Source organism: Manis pentadactyla, chromosome 2 (assembly GCF_030020395.1).
Source record: "Manis pentadactyla isolate mManPen7 chromosome 2, mManPen7.hap1, whole genome shotgun sequence".
In the NCBI taxonomy this organism is placed as follows: domain Eukaryota; kingdom Metazoa; phylum Chordata; class Mammalia; order Pholidota; family Manidae; genus Manis; species Manis pentadactyla.
Window position 1 is genome coordinate 153,298,085 of NC_080020.1, and position 19,276 is coordinate 153,317,360.

At 40.1% G+C, this 19,276-nt stretch overlaps 1 protein-coding gene across 3 annotated transcripts in view; it reads left to right on the plus strand.

Annotated features, from left to right (window-relative positions):
- Window positions 1-6,033: 6,033 nt before the first annotated feature.
- MGAT4A (alpha-1,3-mannosyl-glycoprotein 4-beta-N-acetylglucosaminyltransferase A) overlaps window positions 6,034-19,276 on the plus strand; it is a 144,285-nt gene continuing 131,042 nt past the window's right edge. For 2 of the 3 annotated variants that reach the window (XM_036879986.2, XM_036879988.2), the window contains exons 1-2: window positions 6,034-6,106; window positions 10,376-10,698. In XM_036879986.2, the coding sequence (XP_036735881.1) occupies window positions 10,605-10,698 (94 nt within the window). In that variant the 5' untranslated portion in view covers window positions 6,034-6,106; window positions 10,376-10,604. Of the gene's footprint in view, window positions 6,161-10,375; window positions 10,699-19,276 lie in introns of all 3 variants that reach the window. The other variant, XM_036879987.2, reaches the window with a different exon arrangement.

Below are 19,276 nucleotides of genomic sequence, written 5' to 3' on the forward strand. Positions count from 1 at the left end.
AGGCTAGAATGTGGCTCTCGTGGCAAGCAGGGTCTCGGGGGTTCCTTCAATCAGACTGTGAACTCCTTGAGGGGTTGAGACCACATTTTGCAATTCCACATCTTTTAAACTGCTGATCACATAAGGGCTCAGTCCAGCATCATTGTTTGATGGAATGTCTTTCTCTACTAGGGACAGTGTCATGATGGCTTCCATGAGACTTGTGAACAGTCATTTATGAGAGTAGTGGGAATATGAAAGGTGTTTTCTAGAGTGTGTATGAGTCCCACTGGAGCAGAAAGACATGGCAGGCTTGGCATGCTCCATTCCCTTATCTTTCCAGGACAAACTTCTGCTTCTGTGTTAAAGAATGCTTACCATGGTTTTTATGTGGACACAGGGTTGCTATTTCCTCATCGCCCCTAGCCTCACACTCTGCTGCTGCCTTTCTAGCCTCTGCTTTGTGATGCCAGAGCTGGGAGTGAATCCGGTGCAGTTCCTGGGCTTCCTGGGGCTGACTTTCTATTAGTGTCTGCCAATGGGAGGCACTGACTGGAGATTAGAAGACAGAGGAAGGAGAGAAACTTCCTGTTTTTGCCTCCAAGTGTGGCAGTTGCTGGAGGCCGCAGCAACAGCTGCAGGAGCAGTGGGGGTAGGGTAATTCCTGTCTCCACCACCCAGGCCGAAGCAGCATCTTTTCGGGATCCAGAGCTAATAGCAACAGCTCTCCAATAGTGCATCAGCATTTGCAAGCTCCAGGTATCCACTCCAGCAGCATTAGCATCCTCTGATCCTTGGGTATCCATCCAGCTTCCCTTTGTTCTTCACTTTCCTTCTTTCTTCAGTCAACCCTTCCAGCACCATTGCAAAAAATCTCCTGTATAATATTCCCTCTGTCCAAAATACCTAGAATAGTTCCCCCCTAACCCCCTTCTCTCTTTTTGACTGGTCCCTGGCTGGTAGACACCTAACTTGTAGGGTGTGTTCATAACTCCAAATGGCTTATTGTCTGGTCACCATGATCCCGGGTGTATTAGTCGAGTGAAGATTTTTATCCTGTTTGAAACGTACTCATGGAGTAGTAGCATAGCTGAACTGCTCGAACTGGTTTTATTCATGGATGGATTTCAGTTGCAGGGCTGTTGATCCAGCATCTTTGACAAGTACCAAATTCACAGGGGAAAAAAATGATAAGAAAAGAATCCCCAAAGTTGTGCCATTCTCCGGCACACAGTTCTCTTCCACTGTGCTTTTGGAATACACATCACATGCAATAAAGCCAGTGAATCACCTTTAACGGTATGGCTGTCACTCAGAAGGGAAGACTGATTCCCCCAAGCCTCCTAAACAATCTTGGCAGAGACTTTTCCTGCCGTGAGGCATTGCTGATTGTTCTAACAATGCCTGGAAGGGAACCTATTCTCTGTAAGATGGGTGGATTCTCTCTCTCTCTCTCTCTCTTTTTATTCTGTCTTCTGGAGTTTTCCTGGAAAATTTTTGCAATGTCTTATACACATATGAAAACACCACTGGATACAACACTTAAGTATGGTAAGGTCTTATAATTCCATACTTTCCTAACCACACAAGTGACTTTTGTCTGAATAGCCCGACAGGCACATCTATCCCAACGGTGTGAACGTGAATGAATAGGAAAGGAATCCTTCAAGAGTTTTCTCACATAGAGATGAGCAAAGGCATGGGGTGGAAGTATAATAATAAAAATTAAAAATTATTTAGCCATCTGCTGTCCTTCATCTGGATGACTTTAATGTCCACCTAGGGTTGAATATTAAATGAGGCGATTGGTTCTATTTGAATTCTCTCATTAATTTCTTGGACCTCATGTGCCCTGATTACACAACAGAAATAGTCTGTGCACTGTCTGAAATACTCTGCAGCTAAAACAGTGTTAATAAGCTTTAATGCCCATCATGTTCCTAGTTCTGCTATAGCTTTTAGACTAAAGTGATAGAGTGCAGTTTAGGAAGTAAAATGAGAGGGTTCCTACCATCTCCACATGAGCCATTAAAAAAAAATCCAGGAAGAACATCCTGATGTGATTGCTCTTGAAGTTTTTACAATTGAAAATAGATCCCATTTGAGTTAGTAGCCAATAAACCTGAATTTTAACCTTAATAAACCCTCAGGAATGATGCAAGCTTGATTGGTAATGCAAAGAGGGGACTGGAGAAGAAGAGAAGTAAAGCTCTTGTAGTTGATTCTTAGAGGTTGATTGCTGCAGGCATGGCTCCACCAACTCACCTTCAGACTTGTGTGTACTCTGCTTTTAGCTCAGGTGTCACCTCTAGAAATCTTCCCTGCCTCAAGAATCTAACTGATGATCCCATCCTATCTTCTGTCCCACACCTTGAACTTGTGCTGTCTTGTGATTTAATTCCGTTCCCATGTTTCCTGCTAGTCTGTGAGCACCCCAAGGTTAGGCACCAGCTGACTGCACGTCATGGGCACTCAGAAAATGTTTGTGGAAAGAACAGCCACCACCGAGCAGTTTGAGCAGAATTTAGAATTAAGTTACAGGCAAAACTTCCTGCCAAAGCCCTTCCCCTATTTCCACGGACTGTGTGAACTAAAGGCCTGGAAAGGGCAAAAGAGAAACTGCAGAGAAGAGATGAAACAAAAAGGGAATAACAGAAAGGGAGAGCCATCGTGGAAAAGGGAAAAAAGAGAAAAAGAAATACGACTGAGTGGGGTTTGGCATGACTACCTTTGATTGTTTATTAAACAGATACCATAGATAAGAGTTGGAAATTTCAGGATAATACACTTTGCAAAGTTAGGATGAATGATCAACCAGTTCTAACCCATACTTTGGAGGTATATATTCCATGCCATTATGATGTCTTAGGACCATGAACTGAAGTGCAGAATTTCCTGAGCTAAAATGTGAATGGCTTGGGACAAGTTTAACTGTATCACCAGATTTCTTCCCAAATCTGACCTTCAGCTGCCAAATAAAGGAGCAACAAACTATTGGAAAGGCCCCAAAGGAAGGCAGTTGTGTTTTTTTCTGCTTACTTTCTGTCTTCTGCAGTGGGGTTCACTGCCAAGCAACATCCAGGGGGGATTTCCTGCTGTCTTTCTGAATAAACGCATTGAGTTTGTATTGAAACTTTTCCTTCTCTGCTTTCCTTTCTCCTCTGACTTATCAGAGGAGAATGTTTATGAATGTTTTCATTTCCTTCCTTCACAGAGAGAGAAAAAAAATGGAGAAAGTGGAGAGAAAGATATCTTCTTAACATTCATCCACGCAATAAAATTTTGTCAATTGTTGAAGGCGTGAGCAGGGAGGTAGTGTGGTTAAATGGTACAGGGGCTCTGGCATCAAATAACTGGATCTGAATTCTGGATTGATTATTTATTACCTGCCTAAATTACAAAATAAAAAATCTGCCAAATTAATCTCTCAGGGCTTCCTGTGTAAAATAGGGAGAGTAGCTAACTGGGTTATTTGGTCTTTTGGCCAATCCCATGGATATGACTTGGTGGCTTTCTGCCACATCATTTGTGGAGATGCTTCCTTCATCTGCAAGAGGGAGTTTGCTTGTCTGTCATTAAAAGCATTGTACAAGGCCTAGGATTTTCCATTCCCAAGAGATATTTAAGGTAGGATGTATCAAACAATGTATCAAAGCTTGTATCCCAGAATGGGCTCAGTCTTCTTTATTGCTTACATCTGGTCATGAATGAAATCTGTTGCCAGTTTTACTACAAGGAAATGTCTTTGTCAGAGAATACAGGAAATCTGGTTCTCAAACCTTCAAAGCAGAGTAAAGTTGACATTCAATGTCATGGCTGTCATGCCTAACTCATGTTCATGTTGCTGGGTAGTGGACCTCTTGTTGTCTCCTCCTCCTAAATCAGTAGGGGGCCATGGGAGGAGGGGAATCATGTATCTGTCTCTTCCTGGACCTTTAAAACAGCTTAACGGTCGTGGAGAGAATTCTTACCTTGGGAGAGCTAAGAAACCCATGCATAGCTGATTATTAAATACCGTTATCTTGAGACAAAAATAAAGGCATTTTTGCTAGGGGAAAAAAACCTTTCTGATTGATGTGTGTCTCTTAAGAGTTTTGAATCTTTGAATTACTGTTTTCCAGAAAATCCTATTTGCAGACTACTTTGGAAGCTTGGCAGGAAAAAGGGTGTCTCCTTGATCTTCGGCCTCCAATTCCATGTGAATATTAACTTGCAAAGTTGTTGTAAGGATTACTGTAGCAGTTAAAATAACACATCTCTGGTGTTTGAAGCCAGCTGTATGTGTGACCTTGGGCAAACTCTTTAATCTCTTTGAATTCCAGTTTCCTCAGGAAAAATGGGGATTAATTGAGATCATGTAATTTAAATCTTAACAACTTGCCTGGAATATGGTAGGTAATGTTAACCTTAAAAATAAAATTGTCAGTATTTACCAGCAAACGTTTATTCTGGAATAGCAGAGTATTATAATTTGGGACAGCGGAGGTTCAGCAAAAACAAAGGCAAATTGGGGGAACAAATGATAAGATCTCTCTTTTGTAGAAGAACAGGGGAACTAAGGAAGGGGCTCTTATAACCATAAAGTCCATTAGAGTAAACTGGTAGTTACAAGTATTGTGGCTTCTCATTGGCTGGGTTGTTGCTGGGGAAGGAGAAAAACCTTTCTTCCTCTTACTAGGATAGTGAAGTAGTAGCTAAGGCAGAATCAGTTTGCAAGGTCCATCTCCTCCTGTTGGGGTCTGCAAGTAACCCCCAGGAGTAGGGTGCAAATGCTCCTCTTCTAGCCTCCAGACTCCATTTAATGACTATCCATATTCTGTGAAAATTGATAAAAGGAAACAGCATTGACATAGTGTCGAGAGGCCACCACATCTCCTCAATTGCAGACCCCATAGGAGGGAAGAGAAAGAAAGAGGGATACCTTCATGTCTTACCAGGTTGAGCTACTCTACTACCCGGCAGGGAGAGAGAAGGTTTCTGCCAGCCTCAGCATCAGCCCTGCCAATGGGAGGCTGTCACCACTCAGCCAATGAGAAGCCACAATATGCCGGACTCCCAGTTTCCTCCAGTGGGATTTTTGTTTAGATCAGCCTTCCTGACTCCTCCTTTCTCCTCTTTGAAAAAGGATTCCTCTGATTTGTTATCAGGACTTGCCTGTGGTTTAGCTGTAGTTTGCACGTCCTGAATTTTAATTCTTGTCTCTTCCGGAATAAACCAATTCTTGCTGCTGAAATAACTGACTTTGATTTTTAAGGTTAACAATACTAAGAAAAATCGGTCAGACCACTTGACTCTCTACAGAGGATTATCTATTTGGTTTTGAAGTTTACTTCAAACCTTCCCAAATGGTAGATTAGGATGAAGGGCTCAGAAGACAGCAGCAGGTCTGGGGCGTAGTGGATAAATCAGAGGCCTTGGCACCCAAACGACCAGCTTTAAAATCCTTGTTATATTTCCTCTTTCTAGTTGATTAAGCTAGTCCCGAGTCCGGTCTCCTCATCGGTAAAGTGGAGGTAACCACGCCAATTGCGATAGTCAGACAGTCGGTGAGGTGCTTGGAACCGTGGGGTCTCGGATGCTGTTGTTCGATAGGGCGCGAGCCGCCCCGGGACCTGTCACTGGAACGCTGCCCAGGCAGGACGGCAGGGAAGGCCGCAGCTGGGGGAACGGGCTGGGGCTGAGCAGCCCCGGGAGGTCTCGGCGCGCGCGCAGGCGGAGACCGAGGGCTCCCGGGGCCTTTGTCGGCGGTCTGCGCTGCTACACGCCGGAGAATTAAAGCCAGATGTGGCGGAGAGGAGACGCTAAGCTCCGGCGTCCAAGACACCGCCCCAGACTTCGCAGTGACATTAAATGAAGGGGGGAGAGCTCCATTGCCACCCACAGGCGCCCCTAAATGACAGCCCGGCGGACCACTGACGCGAGCGACTCGGCCGCGTGGGGGCGCCCCGGGCCGACGCGCGGCTCCGGCGGCCAATAGCAGGCGGGATCGCGGGCGGGCCGCGGTGGGCGGGGCGGCCGCGGCGCTCCGCGGCGGGGGCGGAGTCGCGGCGGGGAGGCGGGACGCCCGCGCCAGCGGCAGGGGCAGCGGCGGCAGCGGCAGCGGCAGGACAGGCAACGCTGGCGGCGGGTGAGGGGCTTGCAGCGGCGGCGGCGGCGGCGGCGGCGCGAGGGCGGCCACGAGGTGGGGGCGCAGGGCAGCTGCGCGGAATGGTTCGGGATGGAGGGGCGGTGCCGGCTGCCGGGCTCTGAGGCGCGGGGAGCGCGGAACATCCACCTGCTGTAAGGGAGATGCCCGCGCCGCGGCCCGGCCACGGGGAGCTTGCGCGCCTCCGGCTGCTGCGGGGCTGGTTCCGGGCGCGGGCTGGGCCTCGGGGCGGGGCGCGGGCCGGGGCACACTGGCCGCGCCGTCAGCCCCACTCGCCCGCCGCCGCCGCCGCCCCTCGGTGCCGCACGCTCTCCCCATGGCCGGCCGGGCGCCGGGGTGTGTTCCCGGCGCGGCGGAGTCTCGCTCAAAGTGGAGGAAAGTGAGGGTTTTGGGGTGCGGTAGGGGAGGGAGGTTTGCCCGTGCGACTGGGCCGCCCCAGGGCCCACGTCCGCCAGGGAGAGGGCGCCTTCCCCGTGGGGCTGGAGTGAGGCGGTCCTGGGCACGGAGGCAGGGCTGCTCCCGCCGGGGCGGAGAAGGCGTGCAATAACTGTCGTAGCGAATTTTCCTACGAAGTGAAGACCTGGTGGTCCGGTATGAATGAAGGGCACCCCAATGCCCTCAGGCCTCAAGTCTCCTCTTACTGAGGATGCTGCAAGTGGGACCCTTAGGTTGGGTCCAGGTGATTCCACGAAGTGTGCAGGTGACATCCCGAAGGCATGTTTCACGAGCTGGCAGTCACATCGCTCGCTCGCCCGCTTTTATTTCTCTCAGCGTGCGTTTCTCCGGAGCCCGTTCATTGCTTACAATCCGAGTTACGAAATAAAAGCAGGCACAATGTTTGTTTTTAATGCTTTCCATGTATTTTGCTGTTGTGCTTTTGCTGTTCGACGGATTCGGATGAAGGATAATGACAACGTCGTTCGTTTTAATTTAGAACCTAAATTTAGAATCAAATATGCGTTTTGTAGCTTTTTTCTTTTTTGGGTATTAAAAAAATAGTTTTATTAACAGATTATTGTAGTATATATTTCTTTAGCCCGCACATGTAAATCTGAAAACGCCTTGGACGATGACATTATGTAAGCTGTGTTAAAGAAAAATATCAATCCTTTTATAAATGTAAAGTGAATGAACTTTAACATAATTGAGGTTTATAAAGTTATATAGCTTACGTCATGGATTTCATTATTGTGCCTTTCATTTCTCAGGCACTTCCGTCCTGCCTGTGAGATGGTAATTAAGGAATATACCAAGTGTTAAGCAATATGTTCTCAGCCCTGGAACACAGTGAATATTTCAGAGGACACTTTAAACTTAATAAAGGTTTTGTACCTAGTAATAAAATATAGCAGCGCAGCCCTTAAAGGACTATTAATAAATAGACTTTTCAGTCTGAGACCTAGAATTGAAGTTCCATACATCTTTGTCAGGTTGGAGATGACTAGTAATTTTAGCCACTGCCTTTTTTGTTGTTAAAGATTCAAACATGTTAAGTGATAGTCTCAGAGAATATTAAGATTAGATTTAAAAATTGTGTTACATTAAAATTTTTGCAAGTGTGGACACTGATAAAAACATGGGCCACTTTGTCTCTGACTTTGAGTAGTTAGGTCAATCCATATGGCTTTTGGCTGTCCAGTCTATCAAACTGCCTCTCTTGGGTTTAAAAGGATTGTGGTCATTAATTTTGCTCTTGTCTGGAGTCTTCACTTGTACTATGCGGTTAAACTTCATTAGTTTGGAAAACCTAATTAAAAATGTATGACTACATTCTTACTAAGTAAATAACTCTCATATTTCTATTTGCAGAATTTCAGGTTGTATTTGTTAGAATTGATTATAAGTATCATCTTCAAACCAGAGCTTAATAGCTTCCCGAATCCAGTATTTAATATTCTTTGTTTTTCACATATTATCCAGTAGTAGTACATCTATAGTCTACTTTGATTTTGGAGTTCATTCATTTTACTTGTCTCTACACATTTATACTGAATCTTAGCATATGGGCTTTATTTGCACTTAATAAAACCACTTTAGCCTTTATTTTATGATTCTCTGCTTATCTACTTCCACATGATTATTAATTGAATGCTTTCTGTAATGACCTGTATACTTTTACATATCTTACTAGAACAGAATATTTTCCTGAAGTAAGGTAGGGCTAAGTATATAGCAATGGCAAATTATATGCATTTTTATGTCCTGCCAGAAGAGGATTAAAATTACAAGTTATTTAATTCAGTGAGCTGTTACTTCACTTTTTATCATCAGAATTCATTAGTGAGTGCCTAGTATAAGACCATATATTAAGGACTTGATGGGATTAAGTTGAAATTACAGGATTTCAACATGAAGATTGTAAATTCTAATCTGTAGACATGGGTATGTTTGATGTTAACTTGTTTTAACTATAGAAAGTGAATAATTCTGGTTTTAGAAGGCAATGGTAAAAACTTGTAAGTGAGAATATCTTTGGAGTTCCTTGTTTTCAGATAGTGAGAAGGAAGCAAGGAAGTATGGGGGGTTCAGTGCTTCTAGAATATTACACCACAGTTGGAACCACTGGTGAAGGAGAGTTAACAGGCATGCATGGCTTAAAGGGTGTGGGCTTGCCAAAGACTGCAGGAAGAGAGAAATTTATTCAGTTTTTACTTTAAACTTTGAAATTTCCTATGAATTTTGCAGCTTATTCCATAGTAGACCCATGTTTGTTACAGATTTTAAAAAATTTGCACTGTTGGGTAAAGTTAACACCATGTGATTCTCCAATGTGACCTGAGACTTGGAGTTCCCTGGCACTTCTCTTCATACTTCCACCATGCAGGTGGCCTCGTTTGAGAAGCAAAGGGTGGTAGATAAGAACTTGAACTTTGGAGTCATACAAATTAGAGTTCTCTCTGTGGCTTCCTTTCCTTCTGTGTAGGATAGGGTTAATAATGCCTGCCTCATAGAATTTTGTGATGATTTAAAACATAATGGGTGAATAGGAAACAATGAGTTGTAGTGTCTATCATTATTAGTATTAATACTATGCCCTAGTGATCATTCCTCCCTATTGGAGAGTTCTAGTTATGTTCAGTCTTACAAAGTAGCTGAGATGGTAGTTCTGAATTGTGTACAAATGGCTGCTTTAATCAGCCATACTCTTCTACAGAGGGAATTGTCCCTTAGATTAGTTAGGCATTTTTGAAGGTGCATTAACTCAACTTACCAGTGTCACTGGTATATTATCAAGTGCATCTTGCAGTCCCCTTAAGGCCTCCAGGAATCAGTGCACATCTCGAAGTGCCTGACATGTCCCCAGGGAATGAGACTTGCTATGTGTAGAATGGACTGAATCTGTGGCTGGCTGTGGTTTTATTTTTTTTAATACAGTTAACATTTATTGAGAATCTAGTATGTGCTAGATGAATATGCTAAAGTACTTATAAGGATGTCATTTCATTCCTTTCTCTTAAAAGATTTATTAGATGGGTGGCGATCCCCAGATTTCCTGAATTAAAGCAGTGCTTAATGATGGGCCCTAGTTCAGATAGTATTCTGTGGTTGGACTGCTGCATTTTCTAAATGCCTAAATGTTCCCAATTTACACCCTGGGAATAAGTTAATCACTGGAAAAACTGCATTTATTTGATGATGATGATAAACAGCAATAATAACTGTACCCTTTTTTATTGTTTATTATAACATATGAAAGAGGAACCCTGGACAGGTTGTTTTTTAATTTTTTGGATGAAACTGCAAATACTAGATAAGTGACATGCCCAAAGTCATGTAAGTAGTGATAGAACTGAATCTAGGGCCCAGGTCTTTGGACCCTTGTATTTGTGACAATGTGTCAGTTTTCTGAAAAATTTTAGTACATTAACTATTACTGTGCAATAGGAATTCAGAGGAGTGTGAAGATTATGTTACTTAAGAACTATTGTAGAATCTTTAGAGTTCTCCACTGAGATCTTTTTGTTTAATGAGCGCCTCAACTTGCCCCTTTAAATAAGTAACCATAACTTTCTTTTCACTGACAAAACAAAACCAATAAGAAGGGAACATACTTTGAAGCCTTTTTCTCTGGAGGAGAAGAACCATATAATTCTAGTATATTAAATGAGTTGTTTAGATGTGGGGATGATTTTTATAGACACAGTTTAGCCCAGCCAAAAGTCTGTTTATAATGGTGACTAATAGAATGGTGAAGAAACTAATATTTTGCATTATTGAACAAGTTTTTCTTTCTCTTTTCTCCCTGAATAGGAAGAAGCCTGAGACATCAACCTATGAAGACTGTGAAGATAATTCTGAGTAGTATTTGTGAATTGTGTTGCTGATAGACTTGTTCTGCAGAGCATCTGTAGTGAATCTCTTATTGATTGTTTTTATTGGCCCAGAGCCAAGACTACTGGATTCAGTTGACTTCAGGATTAAAAGAAAACAGTCTTGGTTATTACTATAAACATATGAACCACTGTGATGGTGAAATGAGATGAGGCTCCGAAATGGAACTGTAGCCACTGCTTTAGCATTTATCACTTCGTTCCTTACTTTATCTTGGTATACTACATGGCAAAATGGGAAAGGTAAGGAAAATATCTCCAATAATAGACATGAAAGGTAGCAGGCTTTTTGCTTTGTAAATGGTGCATAAGTGCTTAGGTTAAACACTCCAGCAATCTGCATGTTGCATGCTATCTGCTGGTGGCCTGGCAGTTTCTTTCTGACACAAAAATGGAACAGCATTCTTGGACAGAGGAGACAGAATTTCTACTTTGAAAGAGATTTGTTTTGTATTCTGTTTCTTATAATTGCACTTGGAAAAACAGATACTGATCAGTGGTTTATATTATATGTGATAGCCAAGTTGAATGATAAAGATTTTTGTTTTGGTTTTATTTTTATTATTAAACATCATGAATGTTTAATAAGCTTCCTTATATAGGATGTTGTACAAAACACTTGAAAGGACATAATCAGTACCTTCGTAAAATTTACATGCTGATTATACTAATGGTTTGGTGCTGTGTAGTTAATGATTTAAACTGCATGTGATGACAGATTGCTCTTGGGCAAAAATATTTTATAAAGTGGGTGAGGAGAAATTCTGATTTGAAAATTTTAAAAAATTTTACTTGTGTTTAGATTGTTGAACTGTGTTTTTAAGGAAGGTTATCTGTTTAGTGATTTAAACTATATTCAGGGATAAAGCATTTCTTTGCTTTTTTTGAAGACAAAATATTTGGAGTCAGTTCCTACCTATGCTTTTTACCTATCTCCTTTCCTTATATTAAGCTAAGGAATGTTGAGAATAAGAAATATAGAGGTGTATGTTTGGTTTGTTAGAGTCAAGTTAGAATAGTCATCATCACCTGGTTATTTGAAGGTACAATTGCTGGCATTATTGTATTGACTTGTATGAAGATAATTGAAAAGATGGATTTATGACAATATTTTTCTGGTACATGTGTAGATATGTGTATGTGTGAGTATATGTGTAAAATAAGCTGATAAAAGTGAAAAACATGCTCTGTGCTTTGAGCAAGTATAGTATTCTTTTTATCTTTTCTCTGAGTTGAGCTCTAATTTTGGGAGGAACTCTGGGAAAAATGAAAAAATTGTTGAAGATCTTTCTTCTTTGTGCATAAATATATGTTTCTTTTCTTTTCATTATTTTATTTTAATCAATTATTTTACAGGGCACCATAAGATGATATTTTATTAATATTTCTCATATGCTTTTTCAGAATTGAGTAATGTGTATTGGCAATATCAACCCACTGTATTTTTTCTCTTCAATTGATTTTTATTTATTGAGGTATAGTTGACATTATATTAGTTTCAGGTATGCAAGTAGTTATTTGACATTTATGTACATTATGAAATGCTCACCATAATGTGCATAGTTAGCATCTGTCATCTACAATGTTATTACAGTATTATTGATTATATTCCCCATGCTATACTTTGCATCTCCTTGACTTATTTATTTTATAACTGGAAGTTTGTACCTCATTATCCCCTTTACCTATTTCACCTATAATCCTCCCCCCAACTTCTCCCAGCAGCAGCCACCACTTTATTCTGTGTATTTATGAATCTCTTTTCAGGGTTTTTGTTTGTTTGTTCATTTGTCTTTCCAATTCCACATATAAATGAAGTCATATGGTACTTGGCTTTCTCTGTTTGACTTATTTCACTTAGCATAATACCCTCTTCATCTATGTTGTCACAAATGACAAGAGTTTGTTCTTTTTTTATGGCCGAGTAATATTCCATTGTGTATATGTACTACATCTTCTTTATGCATTTACCCATCGATGGATACTTAGATTGCTTCCATATCATGGCTATTGTAAGTAATGCTGCAATAAACATAGAGGTGTATATGTCTTTTCAAATTAGGGATTTTATTTTCTTTGGATAAATGTCCAGAAGTGAAATTAATAGATCATATAGTATTTTTATTTTTAATTTTTTGAAGAACCCTGATGCAGTTTTCCATAGTAACTATACCAATTTATATTTCCAACAACAGTGCATGAGGGTTCCCTTTTCTCCATATCCTCATGAACACTTGTTATTTCTTGTCTTTTTTGGTACTAGCCATTCTGACTAGTGTAGGTGGTATCTCATTGTGGTTTTGATTTGCATTTCCCTGATGATTAATGACACTGAACATTTTTTCATGTGTTTGTTAGCCATTTGGAAAAATGGCTTTTCAGTTCCTATGCCCATATTTAAAATCAGATTATTTGATTTTTTTTGGTGTTGTATGAGTTCTTTATATATTTTGGACATCAACCCTTTATCAGCTATATCATTTGTGAATATCTTTTCCCATTCAGTGGGTTGACTTTTTGTTTTGTTTATGGTTTCCTGTGCTGTGCAGAAGCTTTTTAGTTTGATAGAGTCCCACTTGTTTATTTTTTGCTTTTTTCCTTTTGCCTGGAGAGACATCCAGAAAAGAATTGCTCTTGCCAAGCTGGTAACCAAGAGTTTACTGCCTGTGTTTTCCTTTTGGAATTTTATGGTTTCAGGTCTTACAGTTAGATCTTTAAGCTAATTTGAGTTTATTTTTGTGTATGGTGTAATAAAAAAGTCTAGTTTCATCTTTTTGCATGCAGCTATCCAGTATTCCCAATGCCATCTTGACGGGACTGTCTTTTCCCTGTTGTATATTCTTGTCTCCTTTTTCATAGATTAATTGGCCATATAAACATGGCTTTACTTTGGGGCTCTGGATTCTTTTCCATTGATTCATGTGTCTATTTTTTTGTACCAGAAACATACCATTTTGATTACTCTAGTTTTGTAGTATATTTTGAAATCAGGGAGCACTATCCCCAGTTTTGTTGTTCTTTCTCAAGATTGCTTGACCTATCTAAGGGTTCTTGTAGTTCTGTACAAATTTTAGGATTGTTTACTCTAGTTCAGTGAAAACAGCTATTGGTATTTTGATAGGGATTGCACTGAATCTGTAGATTGCTTTAAGTAGTATGGCCATTTTAACAAATTAATTCTTTCTATCCATGAGCATGGAATATTTTCCCATTTCTTTGTCTTCCTTGGTTTCTTTTATCAATGTCTTAATAGTTTTCAGGGCATAGCTCTTTCATCTCCTTGGTTAAATTTATTGCTAGGTATTTTATCCTTTTTGATGGAATTGTAAATGGGATTAATTTTCTTAATTACTCTTTCTGTTCATTGTATATAAATACAACAGATTTATGTGCACTGATTTTGTGTCATACAACTTCACTGAATTCATTTATTAATCCTAATAGTTTTTTTTTGTGGCATCTTTATGGTTTTACGCACACACACACATAATGTCATGTCATCTGCAAATAGACAGTTTTCTTATTCCTTACTGATGTGAATGCATTTCAATTTATTTTTCTTGACTGATTGCTCTTACTAGGACTTCTAGTACTATGTTAATGTTAAATAAAAGTGGTGAGAGTGGGCATCCTTGTCTTATTCCTGATCGTAGAGGAAAAGCTTTCAGCAATTTACCATTGAGTGTGATGTTATCTTTCGATCTGTCTTATATGGCCTTATTATGTTGAGATATATTCTCTCTATGCACACTTTGTTGAGAAATTTCATCATGAATGAACGCTGACTTCTGTCAAATGTGTTTTCCACATCTATGGAGATGACCTTATGTTTTTTATCTGTCCTTTTGTTATGTGGTATCATATTGATTGATTTACAGACTATCCTTGCATCCCTGGAACATATCCTACTTGGTCATGGTGACTGATCCCTTTTGTGAATTTTTAAATTTGGTTTGCTAAAATTTGTTGAGGATTTTTACATCTATTTCATCAGGGATTCTCATCTGTAGTTTTCTTTTTTTGTAGTGTCTTTGTCTGGTTTTGGTATCAAGATGATGCTGGCTTTGTAGAATGAATTTGGAAGCATTCCTTCCTCTTCAGTTTTTTGGGGTAGCTTGAGAATGATAGGTGTTAACCCTTCTTTAAATTATGGAATTCTCCTGTGAAGCCATCTGGTCCTGGACTTTGGTTTGTTGTGAGTTTTTGATTACTGCTTCCATTTCATTACTAGTAATTATTTGGTTTACCTTTTCTATTTTTCCTGGCTCACTCTTGGATGAGTGCATATTTCTAGGAATTTATCCATTTATCCTAGGTTGTCCAGTTTGTTGGAATATAATTTTTCACAATAATCTCTTTCAATTGTTTATATGTTTGTGGTGTCAGTTATAATGTCTCCTCTTTCATTTATGATTTTATTTGTCCTATCTCTTTCTAGATTAGTTTAGCTAAAGGTTTATCAATTTTGTCTGTCCTTTCAAAGAACAAGCTCTTAGTTTTATGTATCCTTTATATCATTTTTTAGTCTCACTTTTACTTATTTCTGCTCTGCTCTTGATTATTTCCTTCCTTCTACTAACTTTGGGCTTTGTTTGTTCTTTTTCTAGTTTCTTTAGGTATAGGGTTAGATAATTTATTTGAGATTTTTCTTGTTTCTCAAGATAGGCCTGTAATGCTATAAACTTCCCTTTTAGAACTGCTTTTGCTGCATTTCATTGATTTGACATTTTTGTGTTTCTGTTTTCATTGTTCTCCAAGTATTTTTTTATTTCTTATTTAATTACTTTATGGACCCATTGCTTGTTTCATAGCATGCTGTTGGTGCCTCCGTCAGTTTCATACTCTTGTCAGAAAAGATGGTTGGTATGATTTAAATCTTCCTAATTTTATTAAGCCGTGTTTTGTGCCCTATCATGTGATCTATCCTGGAGAATGTTCCATGTACACTAGAAAAGAATGAGTATTCTGCTGTTTTTGGATGTAATATTCTGCATATATCTATTAACTCCATTTGGTCTAATATGTCATTCAAAGTCACTCTTTCCTTATTGATTTTCTGTCCAGATGATCTATCCATTCATGTAAATAGGGTGTTAAAATCCATACTATAATTACTGTCCATTTCTCCCCTCATTTCTGTTAATATTTGCTCTCTTTATTTAGGTGCTCCTCTGTTGGGTACATAGATGCATACAATTGTTATATCTTCTTGCTGATTTGAGCCCTTAATCATTATATAGTGTCCTTGTCTCTTTACAGTCTTTGAAAAGTCTTTTTTGTCTTATGTAAGTATAGCTACTCCACCTTTTTCTTTGTTTCTATTTGCATGGAATGTCTTTTTTTCCATCCTTCAGTTTCAGAGTGTGTCCTTAGGTCTGAAGTGAATCTCTAGTAGGCAGCAGATAGATGGGTCTTTTTTTTTTTTTTTTTAACCATTCAATGATCTTTTGACTGGAGCATTTAGTCCATTTACATTTAAAGTCATTATTAATAGGTATCTACTTACTGTCATTTCATTATTTTTGTCATTCTCTGGTCATTTCTTCTTCTGTTGCTCTTTCCCCTTGTGATTTGATTTACTTTTCTGTTATGCTTGGATTCTGTTTTCTTTATTTTTTGTGTATCTATTATAGGTTTTTGGTTTCTGGTTACCGTGTGTTTTATATATGACATCTTTCACATATAGCAGTCTGTGTTAACTTGATAGTCACTTAAGTTCACACATTACTATGTTTTTAACTCACTTTCTTCCATGTTTTATGTATATGATGTCATCCTTAACAATTTTTTAAAGTGACTCCCGTAACTCATTTTTAGTAGTTTGATTTTACTACTTTTGTCTTTTAACCTTCTTAGTAGCTTTTAAGTGATTATTCTTCTATCTTTGCTTTCTGTTTTGCTTTTTTTTTTTTAACTTTTTGTTTATTTTGGTATCATTAATATACAATTACATGAGTAACACTGTGGTTACTAGATTCCCCCCCTTATCAAGTCCCCACCACATACCCCATTACAGTCACTGTCCATCAGCATAGTAAGATGCTATAGGGTCACTACTTGTCTTCTCTGTGCTTTACTGCCTTCCCTATGCACCCCCCTATATTATGTGTGCTAATTGTAATGCCCTTTTTTCCCCTTATCCCTCCCTTCCCTGCCACCCTCCCCAGTCCCTTTCCCTTTGGTAACTGTTAGTCCATTCTTGGGTTCTGTGAGTCTGCTGCTGTTTTGTTCCTTCAGTTTTGGCTTTGTTCTTATGCTCCACAGATGAGTGAAATCATTTGGTACTTGTCTTTCTCCGCCTGGCTTATTTCACTGAGCATAATATCCTCTAGCTCCATCCATGTTGTTGCAAATGGTAAGATCTGTTTTTTCCTTATGGCTGAGTAATATTCCATTGTGTATATGTACCACATCTTCTTTATCCATTCATCTTCTGATGGATGTTTAGGTTGCTTCCATTTCTTGGCTATTGTAAATAGTGCTGCGATAAACATAGGGGTGCACCTGTCTTTTTCAAACTGGAGTGCTGCATTCTTAGGGTAAATTCCTAGAAGTGGAATTCCTGGGTCAAATGGTATTTCTATTTTGAGCTTTATGAGGAACCTCCATACTGCTTTCCACAATGGTTGAACTAATTTGCATTCCCACCAGCAGTGTAGGAGGGTTCCCCTTTCTCCACAACCTCGCTAATATTTGTTGTTGTTTGCCTTTTGGATGGTGGTGATCCTTACTGGTGTGAGGTGATATCTCATTGTGGTTTTAATTTGCATTTCTCTGATAACAAGCGATGTGGAGCATCTTTTCATGTGTCTGATGGCCATCTGAATTTCTTTGGAGAACTGTCTGTTCAGCTACTCTGCCCGTTTTTTAATTGGATTATTTGCTTTTTGTTTGTTGACGTGGCTTTCTGTTTGCTTTTACCATGAATTTTTTCTTTTCAATTATTTTTTTGCTTTGAGTTATAGACTTCTCTTTTCCTCTTAAAGAAGTCCCTTTCACACTTCTTGAAAGGCTGGTTTAGTGATGGTGAACTCCTGTAACCTGTGTGTATCTGAGAAGCTTGTTATCTCTCCTTCAGTTCTGAATGATAACCTTGCTGGGTAGAGTAGTCTCGGTTGTAGGTCTTTTTCTTCCAACACTTTGGACATGTCATGCTGCTCCCTTCTGGCCTATAAAGTTTTGGCTGACAAATCAGCTGATTGCATTGTAGGTTTCTCTGTGATGACACACTGCTTTTTTCTTGCTGTTTTTAAGGTTTTCTCTTTGTCTTTGATCTTTGACATTTTAATTATGTATCTCGGTGTAGTCATCCTTAGCTTCTGGGGTGCTCTGTCCTTTCTGGAACTGGATGTTTGTTTCCTTTCCTAGGTTAGGGATGTTTTCAGCTATTATTTCTTTAAATAAGTTTTTCCAACCCTTTCTTTCTCTCTTTTTCTTCTGGGACTCTTATAATGCGAATTTTAGAACATTTGATGTTGTTCTAGAGGTTCCTTAACATATCCTCATTTATTTTTATTCTTTTTTACTTCTGCTGTTCAGTTTGAGTGCTTTCTATTATTACTTTGTCTTCCAAATTGATGATCTGTTCTCCTATAGCCTCTAATCTGTTGATTTCATCTAGTGTAATTTCTCATTTCAGTTATTGTATTATTCATCTCTGGTTGGTTCCTTTTTTATATTTTCTGTCTCTGTAGAGGTTCTCAGTGAGTTCATCCACTGTTTTCTGGTTAGCAGCTTTATAACTGTTACTTTAAAGTCTTGTCAGGTAAGTTGCTTATCAATTTCATTTAGTTCTTTTTCTGAAGTTCTGTTACATTCTTTTGTTTCATGCATATTCCTGTGTCTCCTCACTTTGTTTGACTTTCTGTATTTGCTTCTATGGGTTAGGCAAAAGGGCTTCCTCTCACAGTCTTGAAGGTGTGGCCTTGTGTAGGGACATCTTCTTGGTAGACTGCATAGGCATTATTGGCTGGCTGGAGACTGGGTAGGTGTGGATTGGGGTGTCCTGATGCTGGAGCTCCCAGGGCATGGGCCTGGGCCAGAAGTCTCCTGTGGGGTTGCCAGGTGGGACCATACTGGTAGTGTTGGTATTGAAGGGGTACAGTCTGGGGAGCTCCTAGGTGGACAGCAAACTGGAGCCTCTCTGGCAGTGCAACTGGGGGTAGAAGGGCATGGTCAGGGATCTCCTGAGTCAGTGCCAGCAGGAACCATGCTAATAGGGTTCCTAGAGAGGAGACTGGGTGCAGTCCAGGGATCTCCCAGGTTAACTCTGGACTGGAGCATTGCAAACAGAAGGGCTGGAGATGGAAGGTGCACTGACATGATGAATCCACATGAGTTTCATGCTAATGCCACCTTGGTGAGACTGCTGGATCTCTGACAGATATGTTTGGGTGTAGGCCTCTGGAGCTGGTGTGTTCACCTTGACTCTGCTCTTGCCCTTACTGTCGGTGTGCATAGGGAACATAAACAATGTTGTTCAGCCTGCTGCCATCCAAGCTAGCAGTTTTGGTGAGGAACACAAACCATGGAGCACACCCTGCTTCCATTTGTGACAGCAGTGTCAGGGATATACAGACAGTGGCACTTCTCAGCATCTCTGATCCTGAAAGAGTTCCAGCAGTTTCCCTGCTGGTTCGTGGTTGTGTTTAAACCGTCCAACTTGTGGGGGATTTTCCCTGTGCTCTAGGGCAGATGAGTCTGCACTTAGGTAGGTAGCTCAGCAATACCCCTCCCTACCACAGGGCTGCACTGGGAGCAGGGCTTCTTCTGTTACCATGTCTCCATCTCTCCTGATGTTTTTTATGTGATCATTTAATCT